At 52.9% G+C, this 26,863-nt stretch overlaps 1 protein-coding gene across 2 annotated transcripts; it reads right to left on the bottom strand.

Moving 5' to 3' along the window:
• Positions 1-8,278: 8,278 nt before the first annotated feature.
• Positions 8,279-22,153, bottom strand: CARD19 (caspase recruitment domain family member 19). Of its 2 annotated transcripts, XM_015243569.3 has the most exons (6): positions 21,832-22,149; positions 11,884-12,026; positions 10,372-10,525; positions 9,141-9,200; positions 8,821-8,892; positions 8,279-8,544 (listed from the first exon to the last, which is right to left on the bottom strand). In XM_015243569.3, the coding sequence occupies exons 1-6, from the start codon at positions 21,836-21,838 to the stop codon at positions 8,429-8,431; spliced, it is 552 nt and encodes a 183-aa protein (XP_015099055.1). In that variant the 5' UTR covers positions 21,839-22,149; the 3' UTR covers positions 8,279-8,428. The 2 variants fall into 2 exon arrangements, with proteins under 2 accessions (XP_015099055.1, XP_015099056.1); XM_015243570.3 differs by lacking the exon at positions 9,141-9,200 and having other exon boundaries at positions 21,832-22,153.
• Positions 22,154-26,863: the final 4,710 nt, after the last annotated feature.

The raw sequence follows: 26,863 nt of genomic DNA, 5'->3' as shown, positions 1-26,863 counted from the left end.
CGTGTGGCTCCCAGCGTTATCCCTCCCCCCGCCCCAGGCCTGGGTGCTGCACCCTGCCCCTCAGAGCCCCCAGCCCGTGCTGCCCCTCCCACCTGCCTGTGACCTTTGTAGGGGGCAGCTTCTGTTGGCATCTCCAGATGTCACCCCATGTGTCCTCGGGGCATTCAGCCTGGTGACCCCTGACCAGCCGGCGGTGGTTCTGGTCAGTCAGGCCGAGGGGACCGAGGAGAGTGGGGCTGGTGCTGAGCAAGCCCCGACCCTGTGGAGACCAGCAAGGGCCAGGCGCAGTCTCTGGGGCCACAGCTCTCCTGACTGGGACCCCAGATCCCTTGATCCACTCAGTGGCCTCTAGGGCCTGAGTCCTCACTCTCTGCCCCCTTGTCACCTCCCTTCTGAGCCCTGCTGCCCCCACTCCCTCATCTCCTTATGCGGCAATGCCCCTATGTGGTCCTCTCCAGGCGGGATACCCGGGAACCCCTCCTCCAGGCAGCTGGAGCCCCAGGTGGGGATGCAGCCCCCAGGAGCTCACAGGTCCCTCTCCCATCACCTCTCTTCCCCTCCTTGCTCTAAGCCTGGGGCAGCTCCAACACCTCATTCCCTTAAGACATTTGGACTCTTCTGTGGGGCTGAATGATCAGCTCCAAAGAAAACGATCAATAAACAGGAGTCCTTATGGGGGAGATGAATCTAATCCTGGGCTTTGCTTTAAAATAAATGCTCCAGGAACAAGTGTAGGCAGATGGATGAAACAAAATTGAGAGTGCTGGTAACTGCAGAGCTGGGGCCACAGCGCCAGCTCTCTGCTCTTCTGAGCATCTGAATGTCCCATAAAGGTTTTAAAAGGTGATCCACACATGGGACAATGTCCATGAAGAAGTAAGACCAGCAGGTGGGCAGTGGGTGGACACATGTTCCCAAAGGAGCCAATGTGCATGGGGCCACCGTGCCCGGGAGGGGCCGATGCAGAGCTGTGCGGGTGGCCTGGCCCTGGGAGCGAGTGATACAGAGGACTACCCCTCCTGCCGGTCACTGTGAGCATGTCTTACCTTCACTGTCTCGTTTTTGCCAGGAAGCTGCAGAGGTTAGGCTCCTGGGTCTGAACTGCCCCCACCACCTGGCCCTCGTGGTGTGTCCAGGATAGTGGCTGGCGCTGTGCCTCCAGATCCGGCCCTGCCCAGGGCCCAGCACAAGTGGACGCTGCCCAGCGCTGTGTCCCTGGGGTGGCCTGGAGCAGCCCATGGCCTGTGGTGTGAGCTGACCGGCAGCCTCACCAGAGGGGTGCCAGCCTCTGTGCACCATGGACGTGGTCAGCAGATGGCCTAGTTCATCCTCTGGCCAGGACAGGAAGTTCCCCTAAACATGGCCAGAGACGGTAAGCCCCAGATGGCTGGACTGGGGCCCAGGTCACCAAGCCAGGCTGGCCTCCACTGGTGCTAGGGGCGTTGGGGACAGGGCGCATCTCGGCCCCTACGGCGCCTGCCCCAGCTGCCCCACCCCTTGCACACAGTACACATGACAACCCCTCACCTCCCCACCCACCAGCACCCAGGCTCATGTCTCCACAGCTGTTCTGGACCCCTGACCCTCACTCCAGGTGTACTCCTGTCTCAGGACCTGTCTCAGGACCTTGGCACATGCTGCTGCTCCCTAGGGTCAGGGCTCTTGCTGAGGCCCTCCTGACCACTTCTGCTGGTCACGGTCATAGTGGGCCATTTGGCTTTACTCTGCCTTAGGTGCCATGGGCTAGTGTCGCTGTCCACAATGTCCTGCTCGAGCCCATATCTGAGCCCTTCCCATCCCTGCACTGCCTGGCCCAAGACAGGGCTGCCTCCTGAGGAGGGTTGTGCCCACTGTCTCCCTGAAGGCCGGGGGGCTCCACCTGAGCTGGGGGAGGAGGTGGACCCCCCTACTCATGCCTACACTTCAATTTGATCTGACCCAGCTCTCCCACAGGACACCACCAGCCACAGCCTATGTCCCCAGGACACTGTCTGGCATACAGTTGGTGCTTAGTGAATATCTGAGTAGACCCACTCACTCTTCCACGAGTCCTGAGCCCTGTGCATGTGTCACAGTGACCAAGGGACAGACCGAGACCCAGAGAGCTAGTCAGGGCCAAGCCAGCCCCCAGGCAGGCGTGATAACCCGTGGGGGGTCCTCCAAGCCTCTAACAGGCTCACTGCCTGCTGACTACCCCCTCTGCCCTGCTGTGCGGCTGCCCTCCCCAGGGACCCCACCTCTGCCCTCCCTTGGGACGACGAGATCCTGAGAGTGAGTGAGAGGCTTAGGGAGTAAGAAGCAAGGAAGTGTACATGCCGAGTTGGGGGGCTTCCACAGAGAGACACACACAGGGATGTAAAGGGGTGTGGGAGGTCCCAAGGCCGATGCTCCAGGACCAAGGGGACCCTTTGGAAGGACAGCCTGTGGTGCATGAGCCCTGAGGCTGCGTGAGCTGCGGCTGGCCTTGAGGGGTGTAGGGTGGTCAGAGTGGGGGAGGGGGCGGTCCTCACCCCTCCGTCTCCTCGTCTCTCAGTTTCCCTGAATGTGTCCAAGGACACGCGTTTATTCCTGCCTGGCTAGACCCCTGGGTGTGTTCTGGGTTGAGTTCCTCCTACAGGTCCTCCTTCCCCATCCCCACTGTCCACCCCTCAAGGCCCCAGCCTACCCGACCCGAGCGGAGGAAAGGCAGGGTGAGTGAGGGGCTCTGAGGAAGGCAGGCCAGGATGGCTTGGGCGTCTGTGGACTGAGAAGGTGGACTTTTGCTGCAGGATTGGGTCATTCCTGCTTCGCACACCTGCCGCACCCACCCACCCATTTCCTTCCTCCCCTTGCTCTCAGGTGCCTTCTCTCCCCACTGCCTTTAATTTAATTTCTCTTCTCTCACCGCATGACTCTTAAAAGTCATGGAGCTGAACGCTTTAACATTTTTCTTCCCTTTCAAGTATTTATTTCAGGGGAAACTAAGTTAACTAAGCTGTTGGAGCTGTGCGGCCCCCAGACCCTGCCCCAGCCCTCGGTGCCCTCAGAGGGGAGACGGGGCTCTAGTCCTGCTCCAGCTGGGCTGAGACTCAGGTCCCAGCTGTCACCTGGCCAGTGCAGAGGAAGGGCCCCTGCTCCCTGCTCTGAAACCCTCATCCAGTCTATGAGATTGGGGTCCCAGGGCCTCTCCAGCAGGTCGGTGTGTCCCGGGAAATGTGCAGAGGTTTTGAGGGGCAAGGGGTGGGCAAGGTCCTCTCTGAGAGAATCCACAGAGCACTGCCCTGAGGCAGGAACTGGAAATAACAATGCTGATTCCAACAGTGTCAGCAGCTGCACCTGGCCCCTACGCCCTCTCTCCAGTGGTTGTGCAAATTACAGTTGGATTTCCCGTTTGTGACCTCACCGGCCTGTAACCACACCACTGCTGGCCGGAGCATCTAGGGCCCTAACTCCCTGCGTCATGGGACCACCACGCTTCGCACACACACCTCCTGACAGACACACCTCTCCCCAGCGCCCCCGTCGCCTCCCTCCCTCCCATCCTCCTCACACCCTGCCTCACTCCCCGCCCGGGAGTGCTTCCCCTCCCCAGGCAGCCTGGACACGGGACAGTCATCCCAGCACTGGATGAGGAACTACTGTTCTTACTGAAGTGTTGGCAGGATGGGAGGGTTGGGGGAGGGCTTCCTGGTGGAAGTGGCATTTTGAAGTGGGAAGGAAGGGGGCAGGGCACAACCACTGAAGGAGTGACACAGCCATTGAGGACAGGACCATCTTGTTAGAACCAAGATGGCAGAAGATTTGAATTCCTGGAGACCTTGAGCCTCATGGCGCACCCACAGGCCCCAGGACAGTTCCCAGCCTGACCATAAAAGGTCAAAAAGTGGGTGGGAAGGTGTTTCCTGGAAATCCTCGCCCCTTCCTCAAAGTGGTTGGAATAATCCTGCTCGTTAGGATATGAAATTACCGAGCCTATGAAACCTAACAACTCTGCATCTCGTGGTCCCTCTCACCTGAAAGGTCCCACACTCTGTCTATGGAGTGTGTATCTCTCTAAATAAACTTGCTTTCGCGTTACCACGCCTTGCTCTTGAATTCTTTCCTGCATGAGGCAAGAATCTATTCTCCTCCAACAGTTTTACCAAAGACCTGCAGGTTGAGTAGCTGGTGGAAGGCTGGGGGCGGGTGGTTAGTAAAGAGCGTTCCCGCAGAGGGAAGAGCATGTGCAAAGGTCCAGAGGCATGGATCATGAGCAGTTCTGTTGGCAGAGAGAGGCACCCCCAAGTTGGAAAGCCCACTAAAGGGTGGGCAGGCAATCCCCCCAAATGTGTGGTCCCTTGCCCACTGATGGAGAAAGAATTCTCAAATGGAGGCAGAGGAACATAGTAAAAAAGGAACAGTTTTTATTGCTCAGAGAGAAAAGAAAAGCCTTTGAGTGGGGAGCCGCCAGCCAGGTAACCAGTGGAGACAGCTCCAGCTCCTGATCGGGCCACAGGCCCTTTTATTGAAAGGCTCTGCCATGGTTATCTACACTCCAGTGATGTCAGCTTTTATTACTAACTCTTTCCTCCCGTGGAGCTTGGCCCTGAAACAGAAACTTCGGCCGAAAGGAGAACAGAGAAGATACTGCGGTATGTTCTTGGAATTAACGTAGCCATTGCGGAACATCAATTGTCCTGTGTGACTCTGTCCTTGGAATTAAGGAGCCAGTTGCAGGATAAGAGAAACGATCTGTTTGTATTTTGGTTTTTTTTTAAACAGCCTGGCACTTTCCACTTTTGTCGTTAATCAGCCAGCGTCAGCGAGCCTGACTGATCACCTCTCTCAGTTCCAGTTGTGGAGGTAGAGGGGTGGGGACTGGGGACAGAGGATGAGGGCCTCAGTGCCCAGGGGGCCAGCAGGGGTGGCTGTGGCCTGTGTGCCTTTCACACCCTGATGGACTCAGTTCATCCCGGGTCATGGTCACTGGCTGACCAGGTGGCTGGCAGGGCCTGGCCTCATGGCGGGAGGGGCTGTGCCTAGAAACAGGGGCCCCATCGCTCCACCTGCCTCAGTCCCAGCCTAGGAGTGGAGGCCACCAGCCAGGGCAGACCGATGGGAGAGGGGCTGGCTGGTGGCCTGTGCTGCTGTCATAGGCACAGAGCACAGGCAAAGTCAGGTAAGGGGCCCTTGAGGCTGGGCTCCCAGGAAGGGTCCAAGAACAGCCTGGGCCCAGAGTTTCCTTTGGACCTGCAGGGCCAGGCCTTGGTGGGTCACGGGCAGAAAGAGAAAGTCTGTAGTCACAAGAAGCGACCCAGCTCAAGCCAAGGGAACACGTGCCTCGGACGATCACCGCTCACCAGGCGGGTCGTGAGGCCTGGGACAGGCACTGGCCACCCCTTGCTCAGGGGGCGGAACCCTGCCTCAGGGCTCCGGGGTGTCCTGGCCTTACGAGTCTCACAGGGCGGACGGTCCCAGGGCCCCCTCCCCCACAGGCCTGCTGGGCCCGCTTGTCGCCAGGATGTTCCCTCAGAGGTGCCGTTTTAGTTCGGGACTGCTCCAACGAAGGCCCAGAGATTGGGTGACTTACAAACAACACTTATTTCGGGAGGTTGGAAGTCTGACCCCCAAGGCACTGGCTTACTCGGTGTTGCTACACCTGTGACCTTCGCACAGTGGCCTCACTTCCGTTTACCTGGCGACTCCATCACCTATAGTTGGCATCACCTTCACCCAGAAGTGCCCTTTACCTCATTGCGTCTGTCACTTTCCCCAGGTGTCTGTCTTCACCCGGGCATGTCTGTCAGAGGGCAGGACAAGCAGCAAGAATGCCCGGGCATCTGCCCAGGAAGAAATTTACCCTGAGAATCAGGGTCTTCCCCGCTCATGATGGCTGGAGGGGCTGCAGACTGGACAGGACATGCTGGGCTGGGCCTCAGGGGTGCACTGACCTGGAGGACCCCTGCCACCCCGAATTCAGAGTCCAGAGAGGGTGCAGGGACTAGTCCCCTGGTCTGGCTGGCCAGCCAGGAAGGTGGCCTCTGGTCAGTCTCTACAGCCGGTGAGAGCCAGTTCCCATGGGGCTTGTCTGCAGGAGATCTGGAGCGTGGTGTGTGCTCACACCTCCCTCACCCTGGACCGTGAGAAAGGTGAAGAAACTTCACAGGGGGCACAGCCACGGGGGGCTCTGTTGTGGCATTTGTATCCTCACCACTGAGCACCGGCTACGGTGCTCACTCCACCCAATGGAGGGTCTGTCCCAGAGAGAAACGTGCATGAGCTGCACCTTCCAGCAAAGTAGTAAATTCATGAAGCAATTTCCAGTGAACAGCAGAGAGGTACTATACAGCTCAGGACATCCGTGCTCAAGGAGGGGTCCCCGAGGGTGCGTCCCTTCTTACAGATGGGCAAACTAAGGTTCAGAGTTTGGAAACACACGCCCAGGGCCCGCAGTGCGGGCGTGGAGGGGCGAGCAGGAAGCCGTGCCGTCTCCGGCTTCAGGGCAGGATGGAGGGCTCCCGCGCCCGGTCCTCACTTTAATGACCGGGCACACAGATGAATGAATCAGCCCACAAACTGGCTGAATGGGGGCCAAACGCTATGTCCCGAAGCTGCCTTCTCTGCCCCCCATCGTGTTTCCGTCCCACGTGCTCTGAGAGACTGAGACCCAGGAGTGGAACCCCTCCTGGGCGCCCAGTGGCGGTGTCACTCCTGGAGTCAGCATGCCCTGACACCTCCGGAAACCCACCGTGAAAAATGCAAGCTCATGATTTAATTCTCGGGTTGACAAATATACTTCTGTTTTCCCAGAAAGAGGCTGGAGGCGGAGAAGCTGAGAGGCGAGGCCGTGCAGAGAGGAACCTAGCAGGGGCCAGGCCCAGACCGCAGCAGCCCATGCCTCGTGCGTGCACACGGGTACTTGTGCAAACTTGTTTTCACGTATGTGTGCACGTGCGGATGTGTGCTTGCATGTATGGGTGTGTGTGTGTGGAAGGCGGGGGGCAGGTAGAACTCCACTCTCGGCAGCTGTGTGGTCCTGGGCTCCGAGCTCCACCTCCCTCATCTGTAATGATGGAGGTGACAGCTCCACAGAGAAGGCAGGAGCCACGTGGTCACAGCCTGAAGGAGGTAGTGGGTGTCCACGGGCCTAGCACCAGGGACTTCGTCAGCTCACAGGGCCCCCGGAGATCTGACCAGAGGTCTGACAGTGGACGCCAAGGGCAGAGCACCAGGCCTCTTGTGTCCATGAGGGACATTTCCATGAGCAGGTCCTGAGCCTGAGGCCGGCAGGTGAGCCAGATGGCTACAAACACCCTGGTCAAGGGAACAGGCCCATGTTCCCAAGACAAAGACAGGGGCTTGGCTCTGAGGAGGACAAGGAGCTGGGTGCGGCCAAACCCCAGGCTGCTGGGGGAGGGCGTGAGGAGCCAGAGCCAAAGACCTCAGACGGCACAATTACATTTTTCATTCTAAATGTTCTAGAAGGTTCCGTGGACTCTTTTGTTCTCTGTCTCAACACCCTCTCCACCTGGGATCAAGGTGTTCATTTCTAGGCTCTGACTGTATCTGTGTCCACTGAAGCCCCCCCAGACCCACCAAGCCCAGGTCACTGCCTCCTGGGCGGGGGGGGGGGACTCCATTCCTAGGATGATGGTCTGAGGGGCCTCAAGGGGCCCAGGACCTGGGTGTCGGCCTGGTGATAAGGGGGCTGAGAGGGGGTCTCCTTGGGACATATCACAGGAAGGGAATGAAGATAGTGGCAGAGCCCTCACGTGCCAGGTCCCCCCTTTCCTTGCCCAGTGACCTCCCCTTTCGGCCTATTTCTTTAGCAGGGATGCAGGGACAACAGCCCCACCTCCTGGGGCCACTGGGAGGAACCAAATGAACACACATGGGCACTAATGCATCACTGGGCACGCGGCCCAGACCTTGGATAACAGAGCAGCCCAGTGGTCCTAGCCCATCCTCCCCACCTGGGGCTGGGGCTGGGGGCTGGGGAAGGAGGGGACATGGGCAGGGGTGGCTGTGGGGACCAGTCATACCCCAGGCAGGGGATGGCAGGAGGGGCTGAAGGTGGGAGGGAAGGGGACATACGGCAGGGGGACGTCTGGGAGAGACAGTGAGGCAGGGGGACATGTGGGGCAGGTGGCTCCCGTGGAGGGGAGAGGCCCAGGCCCACAGGGGTCCGGGAAGGCGGCCCGCGCAGGACCTGAGCCTCGGGTTGGACTCAGGAAGCCGAGAGCCCTCAGGGTCAGCCCCAGATAGAGATGCTATTATGGCTTGAGTTGGAATCATCTAGAAAACATTCTAAAGAGAAGGGTTGAGACTCAAACATTTAATATTGTTGAGCACCTTTGTACAGTGAAGGTAAAGTGCTTGTTACAGAAATTATAAATAGTGAGAAAGAAACACTTAGAAAAGAAGGAAGTCCCCGGGGTGGCAAGCAGGTAAGTGGCAGGGCTGGGGTGCGTCAGAGCCCCCCCAGGTCGTCTGTGAGGAAGGCCAGCAGGAAGCGGCTGACGTGTCTGTCAATGATGACAGGGGAGAAGCCCAGGACGCGCCGGGCCCCTGGCAGCACCTTGGGGTCTGCAAGACGAGGGATCTCAGAACTCATCGAGAGGGCACCTGCCCGAAGCCTCACAGCATCTCACCAGCCCCACACCTGAGTGATGTGCGGTCCCCCTGCCCAGGGGGCCTGCCTGGCACTGGCTCCCCCCACGTGACCTCGCCAAGCTCAGCATGGCAGGAAAGGGACGGCAGGGCCGCCAAGCTGGCCGCAAGGAGGGGGCCTCTGTCCATCCGTCAGGGCTCTGCCCCAGCATCTGGAGAGGACTGGCCGAGACCCAGTCAGGCAGCACCCACCTGGAGGGCAGCAGTAGAGCAGGAGGGCCAGCCCTGCGGCCAGGCCGAGGCAGGTCAAGAAGGCCATGGGTCCTGGGGAGAAACGCACGTGAGCAGCTCCCCGAGCCCCGGAGGGTGGGGAGGGGTCCAGAGGCCTAAGGGACAGGCTTACGCCCTGTGCCGGGGTCAGCCGGGCAGGGACGCCCTCAGTGAGCACCCTGGGGTGGGGTCTGTCCAGTGGGAAGCCAGGAACGGAACCCGACTTGGAATGGAGAAGCCCCCGAGGCAGAGATGGAGCCCTGGGTAGGGGGACAGAGAGAGGGGACGTGGGAGGCGGTTACCCCTGTCACTGAGCTCACGGCTTGCGGTGCCCGAGTCTAGCTCTGTGCAATCTGAGTTCTCTGGAAACAAAATCACAGGGCACAGTTAGTCGTGGGTGTGGGTGGGCTGGAGGGGAAGGTGACCGCCCTGCCCCTGGGGAGCCGAGGGGCTTGCCGAGGCCCCGCCCCTTGACCACCCAGGGCCCTCAGGCATGAGGGCACCGAGCCCTCCAGGCTGTGTTCAGGGGACTCAGCGCCACGGTTTGGGGTCTTCTCCTTCACGGACCTTGAGGACCCTGGGGTGGGGGGTCATGGTTCCCGGGTAAACACAAGGCACCAAAGGCAGCATGAACACCTGCCTGCCCCAAGTCTGATGATGCTGACATGAGGGGAGGGCACTTTCTCTTTCCCCAGACCTCCTTGTGGCTCCCCAACCAGCCAGGTGCCAGACAGCCCGAAGGGCCCCCTGGAAGGCTGCCTGACTCCACGCAGGGCTGGGGGCCCCGGACGGCTGGGGTGACAGAACCATCCCATGCTGGAGCTCAGGGCCCAGTCCTGCCAGCCTGTCCTTGCAGCCAGAGACGCCGTCCCAGGTACAGCTGAGCAGCCTGAGGGGAGATACCTTCTCCCTCCGGGCCTCCCCAGCCACTCATCCTGGAGACCCGGGTGCAGATGCCTCAGGACGAAGCCGCCATCCCCACCTGTGCCTCCACTGTACCCATTCTGGCAGCTCAGAGCATCCCTCTGGGCTCACAAGCCTCCTGGGCCCATAGGCAGGACCCTTGAAACCAAAACACACGTGTCTTGGACCAGCTATCTGTGCCGGATACTGTTCTACAGAAATGCCCACACCACGGGGATCCACCTGCGGACACGGGCTCAGCGTCTGCCATGGGGGTCACTTCACTCAAGGCTGGTACCGCCCACAGCCACCAGCTACTTCTGATCAGAAGCGTAAGGATTCCCAGATTCACTAGATCACGGAGGGAAGGGGCAGAGCTGCATGCATAAGGTGCTACCTTCTGTGTAAAAATTGGCATAGGAAAAAGGGCTACAGAGGGACAGAAGGACAGAGACACGCAGAGACATGGAGAGACAAAGAGAGGGAGAAGGGGAGACAGAGATATCTGTATTGCCTGAAATACTCTCTCTCCTCTCTCCAGGGGCCATACGAGATGCAGCCAGAGGGCGATCTCTGGCAAAGGGCTGAGCAGGGAGACGCCAAGGCCTGGGGACCGGGACACACACTTACGCAGGGCGTGGCGGCTAGGCAAGCAGCTGTGCAGGGGCTGGGCGTGGATGTACAGGGCCCGGTAGAACTCCTGGCAGTCCCGCTCACCGCTTCGCTGCAGGTGGCCCAAGAGGTCACAGAGCCGCACTCGCAGGGATACTTTGGGGTTCCGGAACTAGGGGTGGAAGGCACACAAGAGAAGGTCAGGCTGGAGGAGCCCGGGCTCAGCCCCCAGCCCCAGCTTCCGCACCAAGGTGCTTAGAACACCCATGGAGAGGTAACAGTCGCCACCACAGCCTCATCCATCCCCACGTGGCACCTAAGGCTATGCGGCATGGCCACTAATCCTTACACTCCCAGTGGGGGCCGGGATAGGTCACCACGAAAGATGGGGCGACATTACCCCAAGTGAGGGAATTCAGTGGCTTGATGATAGTGTAAGTGGTAACTTCTAGGAATATGATTCAAGTTTTAAAAAATAAATCAAGGGTGAAGGAGAAGTTGGCTTTTTGGTGTGGCTGATGGAGAAATGTGTGGTTCTAAAGATCGGTCGGCAGAGCACTTAGCATGGAGAACCCCCAGCACCTGGAGGCTATGGCCCGGTGCTGCCACCTGGTGGCAGTGTACCATCCTACAAAGAACAAGAGTTGAACCATGAAAGTACAGAAACTGCAGAACGAAGACAAGTGCACAGCCCCGGCCTATGAGGAAAGGAACCGGGGGGATGGGGGGTTGCTGGGGACTTTCCTTTTCCTTGTACAAATGTATTAAGCTTTTCAATTTTTTTTTACAATGAATGTTTATTAGACTTTTAATTACGAGATATAAATTTGAGCCCCTACTTTATAATTCACTGTACAACTTTTGTAACTTAGGAAGCACCTGGGCCATTAGCAGGGTCCATGCAGATTCTAGTTCCGTCGGGGAATCAGTCTCACCTGTCCCCAGGAGAGGCCCGATCCTCCAGACAGCCCTGCGCTAAGGCAGGACGCTGCAGCTCCAAGAGAAGGGCTCACTCAGCTATCCAGATGGGAGGCAGGTCCTGCACCCCAAAGACCAGGCTGGTCTCTGGTACCCACCCCCAGCCTCATGGGGGAACCAGAGAAGTGGGTGTGGTGGGCAAGGTGCGCCAGCTCTCATCCAGTGTTCCTGAACAGGACGGGCCAGATTACACCCAAACTGCTTGCCATCTTGAGCTTCTGGAAGGTGCAGAGTGAAGAGCCCTATGGCACGGGGTAGCGCCTGTCTGGTGTCCCGGTGCCCCACTCTCCCCCAGGCCCCCCCCCCCCGCCCCTCCTTCCCAGGCCTGTCTCATGTTGTGGCACGTTGTCACACATCTCCTGTGATCCTCCCAGCATCTCTGGAAGGGGCCAGCAGGCCTGATGACATATAAAGAGACTAAGGCACAAAGAGCTGATGTTCTGGACCCAAGGTCACCCCAAGGAGACAGGTTTTCACCTCCAAGCTGTCCTGTTCCCGCTTCTCCCAGCCCACAAAGGAAGGGATGGGCGCGCACCCTCAGGCCCCCGGCACCTTTTCCGCGTCCTTGTTGCTGAGGATTTGGGGGTAGTAACGATTCAGCTGGAGGATAATCTTGTCCACTTGCTGCTCACTCAGGCGCCCGAGACCTGTGAGGAAGGGTGTGTCCTGGACCAGGCGGTCGCAGTAGGTCTGCTCTGAAACAGAAGCAGAGAACATGTGAGCCTGCGTGGCCCAAGGAGGGGGTGGTGAGTCCCACACACCACGACGCAGCCATGGCAGGGACCCTTCATGGCAATGTCCCCACGCCCGCTGGGAGGTGCACGAGCTGTAAGTATCTGGACCGCTGCTGACATCCCAGCTCGTGCACAGCCCAGAGCTCCCCTCGTGTCCTGCCAGCACCCTTACCAGAAAATGGAGTGGGTGGGCGCAGTGAGAAAGGTACAGAGTGCTCAAAAGCTGAACAGAGCCTCCGGCTCCTCTCTTCTGTGCCTGAAAAACTCGGGCAAAAAACTCAGAAGGGCGAAGAGCCTGCTGTTTGTGGGACCCCCCAGCACCCTCGGGAAACAGCCAGGCCTGAGGAAGGGCATAGGCAGCCTGGAGAAGGCCTGAGCCCCAAGCTCCCACGGCCGCTGTTGTCACGGGGACAGGAGATGCGCAGACAGGAACACAGGGTTTGGGGTGGCCTGGGCTGGCATGGCTGCCAGAAATAGTGTATCTGCAAGGCCTTGAGAAGCTGCCATCAAAGGAGACCAGCATCCTGCTTCCCAGGAGGCTGGGGACAGCCTTTTGTCTTTTCTTTCAGAATCCGCATTAAATCATCACTGTTGCACTATCTTTCCCATTAAGAGCATCCCTTAGAATGACAAGCCTTTAAAGACAAGGGGTGGGGAGAGGTTGGTGGGCCGGGGCCAAAGGATCTCTAAGGGAGGGTCCCGAGTCTCTGCAGCACCAGCTGCCTGATCAGGTGTACCACCCTACCCACCTGCGGCGGCTTGTCTTGTCTCCTGGTGGACCCAGGGGATGGGGGGCAGGCAGAGCTGTGCATGGGGAGAGTTGCTGTATGTGACTGAAGTTAAGTTGGTATCAATTCAAGTCAGACAGTTTTAACTTTAGGATGTTATGTATAAGCCTCACGGTGACCACAAAGAAAATGTCCACAGAATATACACAAAAGGAAGTCAAAATGTGTTACTACAGAAAAATCAACGCAAAAGAAGGCAGTGATGGAAGATATGAAGGACCAAAAAGGCTTGAAGACATACAGAAAAAAATAACAAAAAGGCAGAAACAAGTTGTCCCTTACAGGTAATCAGTTTAAATGTAAATGGATTAAACTCTCTAATTGAAAGACACAGATTGGCAAAATGGATTTGTGATATGATGACTTATGATGAGAAATATGTGTTTGGTCTTTGTCCCAATTCCTGGCACATGATGCCTTAAACCCAGGGAATTTCCTAAGTGATGAGAGCCATGAAAAGTGAAAGGATATCTTTTGTTACAATAACAAGCCTCTTTCCACCTCATCTGACTTTGTGTTAATGAGGTGATTTTGGGAAGGCCCCTAAATTAACCACAGGGTGGGAGCTGACTGCCAGGGGGGCCAAACCACATAATTAGCAGGATGGAACTTTCAGCCCTCCCCATCCCCTTTGCCCCCGAAACATCTGGGGAGGGGAGAGGGGCTGGAGGCTGAATCAATCACTGGTGGCCACTGATTTAATCAACCCTGCCTGCCTAATGAAGCCTCCATAAAACCCCCAAAGGACAGGGTTTGGAGCACTTGCAAGTTACTGAACAGGTGTAGGAGCTGGGAGGGTGGTCTGCCTGGGAGAGGCATGGAAGCTTTCTGTCCCTTGTCACACGCTTTGTCCTATACATCTCTTCCATCTGGATGTTCATCTCTAGCTTTTGAAATATCCTTTGTGATAAACTGGCAGTAGTAGGTGTTTTCCTGGGTTCTATGACCTGTTTTAGCAAATGATCAAACTTAGAGAGAGTTGTGTTCAATTTATAGCCAGCCTGTTAGAGGCACAGGTGACAACCACCTGGACCTGTGACTGGCATCTCAAGCGGGGGCAACCTTGTGGGACTCAGCCTAAACTGAACCTGTGGGATCTGACACTACCCCTAGATAGCTGGCGTCAGAACTGAGTTAAATTTTAGGACACCCAGTTGGTGTCCACCAAAGAACTGGAGAACTGCTTGGGAGGGAAAATCCGCACATTTGGTGACCAGAAGCGTCAGAAGTACTGGGAAATATGAGCATTGTGTGTAGGAGTAGAAGAGAAACAGTTTTTTTCCTCTCAGAATTAAAATAATATATGATTCAACAATCTGCCGTCTTCAAAAGACTCACTTTAGATCTAAAGACAGAAACAGGTTGAAGGAAGAAGAATGGAAAAAGATATCCCATGCAAACAGTAACCAAAAGAGAACTTAGGTGGCTATATTAATATGAGAAAAAAATAGACTTTAAGTCAAAAGCTGTTATGAGACAGAAAAAGTACACTGTATATTAACAAAGGGATCAATTCACTAAGAAGTAATAACATATATGCACCAAGTATCAGAGCCCCAAAATACATAAAGCAAATGTTGACAGAACTGAAGGGAGGAAGAGAAAGCTTTATAATAATAGTTGGAGGCCTCAACAGACCACTTTCAGTAATAGAATAACCAGACAGAAGATCAGGAAGGAAATAGAGGAGGGGACCAGCCTCAAACTGATGATACCAAACAGACACAGACACAGACACAGACACAACACTCCATCCAACAGAGCAGGATACACATTCTTCTCAAGTGTACAGGGAACATTTTCCAAAACAGATCACAAAACACATTTGACTACAAAAATAAGTCTTAATATATTTAAAAAGACTGAAATCACAAAAAGATCTTTTCTGATCACATGGAATAAAGCTAGAAATCAGTAACAGTAAAAAAAAAAAAAACTGGAAAATTCACAATTATGTGGAAATTAAACAACCAATGCATCAAAGGGGAAAATCACACGGGAAATCAGAAAATATCTTGAGAAAAATGAAAATAAAAATAAAGCCCATCCAAATTTATGGGATGCAGTGAAAGCTGTACCAAGACGGAATTTTACAGCTGTAAATGCACACAGTAAAATAAAAGAAAGACTTCAAATCAGTAACCTAACGCTACATCTTGAGGAACTAGAAAAGGAAGCGCAAGTTAAATCCAAAACTTGCAGAAGGAAGGAAATGATGAAGATTAGAATGAAGATAAATGAAATAGAAAAACAATAGAAAAATAGAAAAAAAAAACTAGAAAAACAAAACCAAAAATTGGTTCTTTGGAAAGATTGACAAAATTAGCAAATCTTTAGCTAGACTGACAAAATTTTTTTCTATCAAATTACTAATATCAGGAATATTACTATAAATTTTACAGAAATAAAAAGGATTATGAAAGAATATTATGACATTTGCATGTCAACAAACTGGACAATCTAGATGAAATGGACAAAAACCTAAAAACGCACAATCTCCCAAAACGGAATCATGAAGAAGTAGAAAATCTGAACAGACCTATAGCCTGTAAGAAGATTCAATCAGTAATCAAGATTGTCCCAAAAAATAAAGCCCAGAACCAGATGGTTTCACTGGTGGATTCTACCAAACATTTAAAGAACTAATACCAACCCTTCTCAAACTCGAGGAGAGGAGGGAAAACTTCCTAACTCATTCTATGAGGCCAGCATTACCCTGATACCAAAACCAGACAAGGATGCTACAAGGAAACTAGAGACCAATATTCATCATGAATACTGATGTAAAAATCATCAACAAAATACCAGTAAACTGAATTCAGCAGCATAGTAAAAGGACTAGACACCATGGCCAAGTGGGATTTATTCCTGGAATGCAAGTATAGTTTAACATATGAAAATCCATCAAATATTACATTAATAGAATGAAGTGAAAAAGCAAACCCACATGATTATTTCAAGTGATGCAGAAAAAGCAGTCAACAAAATTCAACACCCTTTCCTAATTAAAAAAAATCAATAAATTAGGAATAGAAGGAAACCTCCTCAACACGATGAAGCCCACAGCAAACGTCATACTCAATGGTGAAAGGCTGAGAGCTTTTCCCCTGAGGTCAGAAATAAGGCAAGTATGTCCACTCTCATCACGTCTATTCAACATAGCACTGAAAGTTCTAGCCAGAACAATTAGGGGGAAAAAAAAAAAAGGAAATAAAAGGCATTTCAATGGAAAGGAAGAAGTAAAAATATCTCTGCAGACGACATGATTGTATACACAGAAAATCCTAAAGATTAAAAAAAAACTGTTAGAAATAATCAACAAATTCAAAAAGCTGCAGGATATAAAACAACACACAAAAATCAGGTGCATTTCTATACACTAACAATAAACAAACTGAAAAGGAAAATAAGAAGATCATTCCATTTACAATAGCATCAAAAAAGAATAAAATACTTAGAAATAGATTTAACCAAGGAGGTGGAGGATTTGTACACTGAATCTATAAAACATTACTGAGAGAAATTTTAAAAGACACAAACAAATGGAAAGACATCCCATGTTCATGCACATGAATATTGTAATATTGTGAAGATGACAGTGCTACCCAAAGTGATCTAGGAACTCAATGGAATCCCAATCCAAAACCTATTAAATGTTTTTTTGTTTGTTTTTCGTCCTAAAAATTCATATAGAATCTCAAGAGACTTTTATAGCCAAAACAGTCCTGAAAAGGAAGAACAAAGGTGGATGACTCACACTTCCTGATTTCAAATCTTACTACAAAGCTACAGAAATCAAAACTGTGGTACTGACATTAAGGACAGACATACAGACCAATGTAATAGACTAGGGAGTCCAGAAATAAACCCTAATTTGAGCAGGGGGGGAAAAAAGAGCAAAAAGACAACCCACAGAATGGGAGAAAATATTTGCAAAGCATATATCTGATTAGGGATTAATATATATAGAGAGAGAAAATATAAAAAGTCCTACAACTCAACAACAACAAAAATTCCATAAAACAACCCATACAAAAATGAGCAAAAGACTGAAATAGGTATTTCTCCAAAGAAGATGTATAAATGACAACTAAGCACGTGAAAGGATGCTCAACATCACTAGTCGTTAAGGAATGCAAATCAAACTACAATGAGATACCACTTCATACTTATTGAGGTGAAATAAATATATGGAGAGAGAGGAAGATGAATATGATTATGAGGAGAAACTGGAACTCTCATGCATTACTGGTGGGCATGTAAAATAGTGCAACCACTAGGAAAACAGTACCCTAGGTCCTCAAAAAGTTAAACATATACTCACCATAAGATTCAGCAGTTCCACTCCTGTATACACACCCAAAAGAATTGAAAGCAGAGATTCAAACAGATACATGCACATCAAGTTCAGAGTAGAAGTATTCACAAAAGCTAAAAGGTAGAAACAACCTAAGTGTCCACAGTCAGATGAACAGATAAACAAAATGTGGTATACACATACAATGGGATATTATAGAGCCATAAAAAGGAATGGAAGTCTAATGCGTGGATTTGACAACACGGACGGACCTTGAAAACATTATGCTCAGTGAAATACATCTGATACAAAAGGACAAACATTTTATGATTCCACTTACATGAACTATCTAGAGTAGGCAAATTCTAAAGACTGAAAACAGAAGAGTGATCACCAGGAGCTGGGGACAGGGGAGAAAGAGAAGTGATTGTCTAATGGAGACAGTTTCTGTTTGGGACGGTGATGGAAAGTGCATGGCAGTGACAGTTTCACAACACTGTGGATGTATTTAATGCCACTAAAATGGTTATAATGGTAAATTTTATGGCTGTATATTTTTACTATACACATAAAAGTGAATGGATAATTAAACTGTGGTTCAGTTTAGTAAATTATAATGGACTATAATTCAGTGATAAAAAGACCTATGAAGTCACAAAAAGACATGGAGGAAATGAATGCATTTTGCTAAAGGTTAAAGAAGTCGGTTTGAAAAGGCTACATATTAAATGATTCCAAGTTCCAGAAAATGCAAAACTATGGAGACAGTAAAAAAAAAAAATCAGTGGTTTCCAAGGGTTAGGGAAGAGGGAGGGATGAAAAGGTGGAGTCCAGGGCAACTACTCTAATGATACTCTAACGGTGGACACAAGACATCTTTCAAAACTCATACAATACACAGCACAAGGAGTGGACCATCATGTAAACTATGGACTTCAGTTAGTAATAATGTATCAACATTGGTTCATCAAGTGCAAACAAACACACCAAACTAATGCAAGGTATTAATAATAGAGGAAACAGGATGGAGGGACCCTCCATGCTACCTACTCAATATTCTGTAAACTAAAAATGCTCTAAAAATAAAATCTACTAATTAAAAAGAAATCCTATTTGGAAATTCCACTGTTGAATTTTTAGGGGAAAAAAAATGGTAGTTACAGGAAGCAGATGAATTGTTGGGCTGGGTGGGGTTCCCCAGGAAGGAGCAATAAGAAACTTTCTGAAGTGAGAGAAATGTTCTGTGTCAATTGGGCCCGGGCTGGTTGTTTCATGGGTGCAGACATGTGTCAAAACTTACAGAACTATTCACTAAGAATAAATGTACTTGAAATAAATAATACCACAATAAAATTGATTTTTTAAAATGAGGTCATTGTGCTGGAACAAGAGGGGCCTCCTCCCCAATTTCTTCCATGGGCCCAACTCAACAGGCCATTTGTCTTCCTCATGACTCTCTCCTGATGCCACCTCGTCCTGGATGGTTTTTTCCCTCAGAAAGTGAATTTCTAATTTCTGATTCTCCCAGCCTCTGAAAGTCTACCTTGAAGTCAGAGTCGCCAATAGCCCCAACATGGTGAGGAAGCCACAGACAGCGATGCAGAAAGACCTGCCATCACCACATGGCAGGACCCTCCTGGCCTCTGGCTTCAGCACCTACAGACTCTTTGATTAAAGAGTTAAGAATACTGGCCATAGTTCATGGTGTGTGCCCCCTGCTTGGGCATTCTGTGCATATAGATAATTTCATCAGCTTTGCAACCACACCCATTTTCAGAAGGGGACACTGAGGCACGGCAAGTTGATAAGATACTCACCTGCCTAAGACCTCAACCTGCTGGGGAGTGATGGATCGAGGTCAGGACCCAGGCACGGGACATCCAGATTTTCTGCCTCTCTAATCAGCATGCTAATTAACTATGCAGTTAGCTGTATCATGTCTGCTCCTGGTCAAGCCATAGTCTTGCCCAGCACTGCCCGTGTGTGCACCTGTGCCCAGGGCGGGCACACAGCAAGCACTTACTACGGAGTTTTGAAATGCATGGATATAGGTCCAAGGCTCAAGGGCAAAGGCTGTCAGGAGACAGTGGCCAGCACCTTGCAGTGGCTCCTCCTACACTGCAGGCTGCTAGCCAGGTGGGGCCTCCATTGCCTGGAGCTGTGAGTCACTTGGCACGATGGCATAGCCTGGGGGGGCCGACGCTCCGGGCTCTGCCATGCCCTGTGCTTCCTGAGGTGGTTGTGAGCTGTGCACGCAAACCACAGCCCAGTGGCTACCCAGAGGCAGGAGAAGGTACAGGAAAGGAAACCACTTTGCTCCCAGGTGCTGATAAACAGTCCCAGACAGTTTCCAATGCAGCAAAGGAAGAGGAATGCTCTGGCACAAAACTCAGCAGACCTTCGCCAGCAACCTTTGCTAAGCCCTACCTCCCCTATCTTCTTGCCCAGCTGGCACCACAACCATGGACGCCCCCAACCTGTTACCCCGGCCTGGCACTCGAGGCCCTGGGGGAGCTGGCTCCATTTGCCCTCCCAGGCCCCCTGAGCCATCCCTGCACAGCAGCCCCCAACTGTGTCATACTGCCCAGGACCCCCACCCCTGGGACAAGAACACCTGTCCCTGTGGTTTCCACCTGGCTAACTCGTGCTCAGTTCACTGCCCTCACCACAAGAGCCCTTCCTGAGTTCCCTGGCCCCCGCCCCACCAAAGTCCAGGTGCTTGGGCCTCAACCTCCCTTCCAGAATTGAATCCCCTCCTGTCCCAGTGCCCAACCTGGCCTCAGGCACGGGGCTGAGATGCCTCAGTCCCCAGCACACCACAAGGCAGGGCCTGGTTCTGCAGCTACAGCAATTGCTGCGGTGACACCTGGCCAGCGTTAACCCTGTGAGCCCACATTGGGCCCCACACACTTACCCTGCAACCCACCACAGAGGCCCCAGAACCAACACGAGGTAGGCGCCTCCTGGTGCATGGAGATGGTGAGCCAGGAACTTGGGGCTTGCAGCCTTGCAGGCCTGCCCATTTGACCCTCCTACCTCTGCACTCTCTGGGTCCTGGTTCCCCATCCCAAAACTGAAGGGCTCTGAGGGGAGAGCTCTCCAGAGGCCCAGGACACAGAGACAGCAGGGAGAAAGGGAGACACATGGACCTGGACAGGGTCTGGTCCTGGCTCTGCCACTGCCTGCCCAAGTGGCCTGGGGCTTGGCACTTGCCCAACCTTTGCTTCCTCATCCACGCATAGAAAGGATATTCCACGTTTCCCCCATACAGCAGTTCTGAGTGGGAAATGCCCGACGTAGGGCCAGGTGCACAGTAGGTACAAGAGACCCCTGAACAATGTCGGGGGTTGGGGCATGAACCTCTGAGCAGTTGAAAAGCCGCACATAACTTTATAGTCGGCTCTCCGTATCCATGATTCTGCATGCGGGGATTCCACCAACCTCGGATTGTGTAGTACTATGGTATCTTTAAGTATCAAAAAAAATCTGGATATAAGTGGACCCTCACAGTTGCAACCCCAGTTGTTCAACGGTCAACTGTACTCAGAAACAGCAGCCACAGATAAAAAGGGTTCAGAGAGATGACAGGGGAGTGGGTGGCAGCTGGGGTCTCTTCTGGCTTAGGCTGGGACACTGGTGTCTTGGAAATCACCAGGTTCCTGCCCATGAAACCCCATTTGTGTGCAGGACTCAGGCTGGGACTCCATTGAGGGCTGGGGAGAGAACTGGGACTTCTGGGGCCTCCGTGGTCCCCTCCTAGGTGACTAATGCCTCATTAAACAGAAGAGTGTGGCCCTTGAAATGAGCTATGGCTTCTGGAAGCCACCACATTCCCTGACCATGCTATCATGCGGGTCGTCACCAGCCTACCACCCTCATGGAGCATCTCCTACAATGGAAGGTCCACAGAGAAAGGCCACCCTTAGCCTCAGTTAGAATCAGGAAGGTGGCAGGCAGGTCCCCATTCCAGAGAGGCCCTGGGTGGGATGGCTGAGCTGGAGATCCCACCCCAGGAAAAGAGGATGGAGGGGCTGGAGTAGTCCAGTATGGGGCACAATGCCTTGAGGACTGAGTCTGTGTCCATGATTCCCCCGAGTCTGTCCCTGGGCAGGCGGTGCACCGTGAGAGGTGCCGCAGAGTCCCATGGGTACCACAGACTGCCCAGCAATGCACCACCTGTTGGACATTCTACTAGGGTGGCTGTGAGAATGGAGTGTCTGTATCTCCTGATAGAAGCATAGTAGAACCTCAGAGAGTATGCCTGGGGCCATCTTTACTTTCACCTCCCGCTGTCAGGCTGCATCCCCACTCCAGCATCTCCCCACCTACAGACGTGCATTGGCCCTTGCCCTCCAAGAACCCTCCAAGATCTGGCCCCCAGCCACTAGAACCTCCCGTGGTCTGACCTGGCCTCAACCCCCAGCACCCTCCAGGGCCTGCCCATGGCCCCCAACCCCTAGAACTTTCCAGGACCTGGCCTGGCCTCGCCCCTCAAGAACCCGTCCACGGCCGCGCGCCGCTCTGCCATCGTGCCGCCGACAGGACACGCAGTCATGGGCAAGGTCACTCGCGCTGCAGCGAGGAGGGGCCCCCGGGGTGGCACTGGGGCACCCGTACACCATGGGCCACCGTGGCCGCGCGCCCGTCCCGTAGGGCAGGCACGACGCTGGACCGCGCTCACCTGTCATGGCGGCGGCACGGCGTGCACCGAGCCGGCCCGGCCCGTCCCCCTGCAGCCGTCCCTCTGTCCGGTTGTCCGTCCGCTGCCGGTCGGCCCCAGCGACCGCCACCCGCTACGACGAGCTTTCTCCCGGCGGGCCCCGCCCCCGGCATCGGCGCTACTAAGCTCTAACCCCGCCCTCACGGAGCCCACCCCTTCCCGTTAGGCCCCGCCCGAGGCGTAGGCGGCGTAGCCGCGAGGGTTTCATCCCTCACTCGACGCCCACTTCCTAATGCGTGGGCTGCGGACGGCGCCGAGAGCCCTTAGCCCCGCCCCCCGCTGACCTCCGCTAACTCACGGCCGCAGCCCTGGACCCGCCCCTCGCTGAGCCCCGCCCTCATCAGCTACCGGGCCTCCAGTAGCCTTGAGCCTCGCTCCCGCAGGCTTCGGGAGCCCGGAGCTCCGCCCCTCACTGAGTCCCGCCCCCGCCGACTTTTCCTGCGTCTCCGAGACGGCTCTAAGCACCGCTCCCATCCTAGGCCCGCCCCTTTCAGTTCCCGCTACGTCGCCGCCGCCGCCCTGAGCCCGCCCTTCACTCGAGCCTCACGCCCAGATCCCGGTGCACCCTCCGCAGTAGTCTACCGGCTCCTCCCCGACCCCGCCCTGTCTTGGCCTCATCCTGCTGAGCGCTTCCGGGCACAGTCCATCTTGCCACTGAGCCCACTTCTCTGAATGAGGGAACTGGAGAATGGGTGCAGTTGTTGGCTGGAAATCCTAAAATTTTCGGGCCGAGTCATAGTGGTCACTAAACGGAAGCCATCCCCTCCCCAGATACTGAGAGTGAGCCTGGACTGGCTCGCCGGGGAGGCCCAGCACGGGCCTTCACCAAGTCTTAGGATAACACAGGCAGGGCCTCCCTCCCTAGGGCAGTAGGGCTGTGTAGCCGGACCTGGGAGTGCACTAGGGCGAGTCCAAGTCAGCTGTGGATCCCCGAGGCTCTCTCTGGGAGCTGCCCACAGGCCACACAGGGCTTTTCTGGAGGGGTGGGGGGGTCTTCTCCAGCCCACCAGTGGATCACGGTCTGACGCCCATTACTCAGCATCCTTCATGCTGTGTCACGTCTCTGCAGTTAAAAAAATGTTGCCCACCATCAAGCCATCAGCCATTGCAGCACCTTCCTTGAGGGGAATTCAGGATGGAGAAACAGGATTTTGGCCTTAGTTAAGATGCGTATCTAAAGAGTAATTTCAGTGAGCCCAGATTTTTGCATCTTACCGAATGTGGAAAAGCACTAAGATCATTAATTTTAGATAACTGCTTTTGTGATTAGCATAACCTTTTGATATTTGAATACTTTTTTTTTTTCCCAGCAAAAGCTCCTATATATCCTGGCTCCTCCTTTACCTCTTTGGAACAGTTCCTTAGAGCTACCTAAGAGACTGTCTCCCCTGCTATAGTTCTTAGCAAGGTCCTTGAATAAAACATAACTGGCAACTTTCAGGCTGTGTTTTTTTTTTTTTTTTTTTTTTTAAGACAACAGCTCCTAGCATTTGCTTCCCCCAGTACCTTTCACTCTCTAGGAGTGCCATAGGGTGGGGTCTGGACGGACGAGGGACACAGTGGGGAAGGGGGCGCTCTGAGGCCCAAATCCTTCCAGCATTCCAGGCCACTCCTACCCAGGGACAGATGGGGAAACTGAGGCTCAGAGTAGCAAACTTCTGGACTTCACCCAAAGTCCAGCAGCCAGGACAGGGCCTCCCAGGTGCCGGATTTGCTACAAGGTCTCACCCCCCTGGCAGAACAGACCCTGTCTCCCTCAGGCTGTGTACTCTAGGCCAGCAAGGGAGGAAGCCTGTGGCCTGGGCTGGGGGCTACCAGCCTGATCCCTACCCTACAAGTGGCAGGTGGATGATCAAAGGGTAGGCCCTGAGCACTCCTCTCCCCAGATTAGGGGTTCAGTGTCTCCCTCCTTGCCCACTGTCCCCACTGCCACTGCACGATGTGGATTGAAGGTGAGCACTTGGACAGGAGGCTGGGCCATCGGTAACGGGAGAGCAGGCCTCCTGGGGACCGTCACCTGATCTGCTAAACACGGTGGGTCTCACACACAGAAGGGAACACATTGCCCTGTGTGGACTCCTTGTGGCAAAATGACATCGCTCCCCACCTGTCCCTAAACGTCCAGGATGCACTGGCCCTGACCCTCACCCCTACCACTTCCACTTCTGACTTTTGCTTCCTTTGATTTTTGTAATCCTGGCAATGCTTCATCTGATCAGAAAGTAAATACAAGTTTAAATCAGGCAGGGAGAGCTCATTCCACAGGGTGCCTGCACTTGCAACTCCCCTGATCCTCTCTGGGCGGCCCGCCCCTCCAACAGGTCGGCAAAATCAAAAAGCAAACAAGAAACTGGGAAATGCTGGCAGCTCACTTCACTAAGGGCTCATCTCCCTAATTAACAAAGAGCTCATAGAAATCGGAAAAAAGAGTTCACCACTCTTATATTCAGAGAAATAGGAGACATGCCTAAGGAGCTGCTCAATTTCATTCACAGTCAGAATGTCATGTTTTATGGGTCCAACTGGCACAGATTTAAGATCCTGGTCAGGCTTTCTGTGGGCCTGGCTGTGGGAACACCCCACGGCAGGACACCACTGAAACAGAGCAGGACCCAATGAGGCCTCCCCAGGACAGACTCCTCCCTCATCGTGTCCTCCACCTGCCTCTTGTCTATAGACAAACTTTAGTCAAAGAATAAGTTTAATCAGAGAAATAAGAAACTGCAGAAACAAAGGAAAATAATCAAGCAAAACAAAATAACAATAATTCAGTCATTAAACAAAGCCAAGGACCTTTAGTTCCTCCTCAAGGGCTATAGATAATATTCTGAGCCACATCCTTTGAGCTATTTTGTAGATCCTGAAACCCCCACCAGGTGCAAGAAGTTCACTACATGATGACCAGACTGTAGCCATGGCAGAAGCTGCCACAATTCCCAGAAGTGGCCTCAAAGAATTGGGAACAAACCGACCCTGGAACCGAAGATTACCTGTACTTGGAACAATCAAAAATTGACACAACTTTGTAAACTGACTATACTTCAACTAAAAATATAAACACACACAAAAAAAGAAGAAACCAATCAAGATGACACTGATCAGACCACCACATACTCAACTGACTCTGCTGTTCTGCATGTAGCCCCTCCCTCTGTCTATACACCCCTGAAACTGCCCTGTAAAAACTTGTCCATTGATTGTCAGTGGGGGAAGGGGGCTGGTGTGGGGGTTGGCCTCTGGACAGGAGTCTGCCTCACACGTTTGCTGGCCTCTGGGAATAAAGCAAATTTTTCTTTCTACCAACATGTGCCTATCTTTGTATTGGCTTTCACCAGACCTGTGCTTTGGTAACACCACCACAGGCTTGCAGTCCTGCCCCTCAGGCACTTCCTGCTACCCATCTCCCTACTAGAATGTCAGTTCCCAAGGACAAGGCCACGTCTACTCTGGTCACAGTGCCAGACATACAGCAGGTGCTCTGTAAATGCACTTAGAGCCTAACTAGATGAAAAAAAAAAAAGAGGAGGGTACAGGCCAGAGGCAAAAGGAACATGGCATGCCTGTGGGCTAACAGGCAGCCTGCCTGGTCGGAGCTGATCATGTGAAGGGATGGGGTGGGTGATAAGGGGCCTGAACACTGAGGCGAAAGGACCCTCTCCTCTCACGTTCTCACATAGCCAAGGGCCACGATTCATTCATTCACTCATTAGTTTATTCAATAAATGTCTCCTAAACACCTGCCAGGAGCCCAAGACAAAGGTAGATTATTACTGGGAAGGCAGAAGGGCCCAGCTTCCACAGAGCATCCACTAAGGGCAACAAAACACACATCTGAGTGCAGATGCTCAGCATGGAGAAGAGCTGGTGGCTAGAGGCTACCTGGGAGGTTGCCAGCCTCCAAGATGGTCCCTTACATCCTGGGTCACACTCCTCTCCTGTCTCCTCTCTGGCTAATCAGGCTACTCTTTGTGACTGGTGAAATGGGCAGAGGTGATGAGTGTAACTTCTGTGGCTGGGTCATAAAGTGCCCTTTGGTTTCTGCCTTTCCCAGACCACTCTCTCAGGGGGAGCCAGCTGCCATGTCGTGAGGATGCCCAAACAGTGCTGAGGAGAGCCTGTGTGGGCAGGAGCTGGGCTCCTAGACAACAGCCGGCACCAGCTTGCCAAGAGGGAGTGAATCACCTTGGAAGTGGATCTCCTGCCCCAGTCAAGCCTTCAGGTGAGACTGCAGCCCTGACCAACATCTGATTGCAGCCTCGAGAGAGACCCAGAGTCAGAGCCACCTGGCAAGCCTCACCTGAAACTCTGAGAGATAATAAACGATGATGATTGTTTCGAACAGACGGGTGAGGTCAGGTGATGACAGGCAGGTCACGTAGGGTCCTGTAGGACAGGCAGCTGAAGGCTGACGATCTGAGGGGTTTGAGCTGAGGGGAGGGCATGGAGATCTGCTTTGACTTATATGTTTTTAAAATAACTACTGAACACACAGAATTGGAAGCAGGATCTCAAAGAGATGTTCACACACCCATATTTACTGCAGCCTTATTCACTGTAGCCAAGAGGTAGAAGTAACCTGACTGTTCATCGAGGGATGAATAGATAAGCAAATTTGGCGTGCATACAAAAAGTGGAATATTATTCACCTTTAGAAAGGGCAGAATTGTGACACATGATACAACATGGATGAACCTCAAAGACCTTACGCTAAGTGTGATATTATGATTTATAAGGAGAAACGTGTATTTGGTCTTCATCTTGGTTTCTAGGACAGTGCTTCTAAAACCCTAGGAATTTCCTAAGTGGTAAGAGAGAAAAAGGTATCTTTGTTATGTTAATGAGGTGAATTTGGGAAAGTCCCTAGGTCACCTAAGGATGGAGGCTGGTTGCCACGGGAACCAACCCTGTGATTAGAGGGTTGGAATTTTAAGTCCCACCTTCTGACCTGTGCTGGCAGAGGGGCTGGAGGTAGAAATCAATCACCAATAGCCGA

This window comes from Vicugna pacos, chromosome 4, assembly GCF_048564905.1.
Source record: "Vicugna pacos chromosome 4, VicPac4, whole genome shotgun sequence".
Taxonomy (NCBI): Eukaryota; Metazoa; Chordata; class Mammalia; order Artiodactyla; family Camelidae; genus Vicugna; species Vicugna pacos.
The sequence above is the reverse complement of the archived record's forward strand: the minus strand, read 5'-3'. Positions and strand labels throughout refer to the sequence as shown.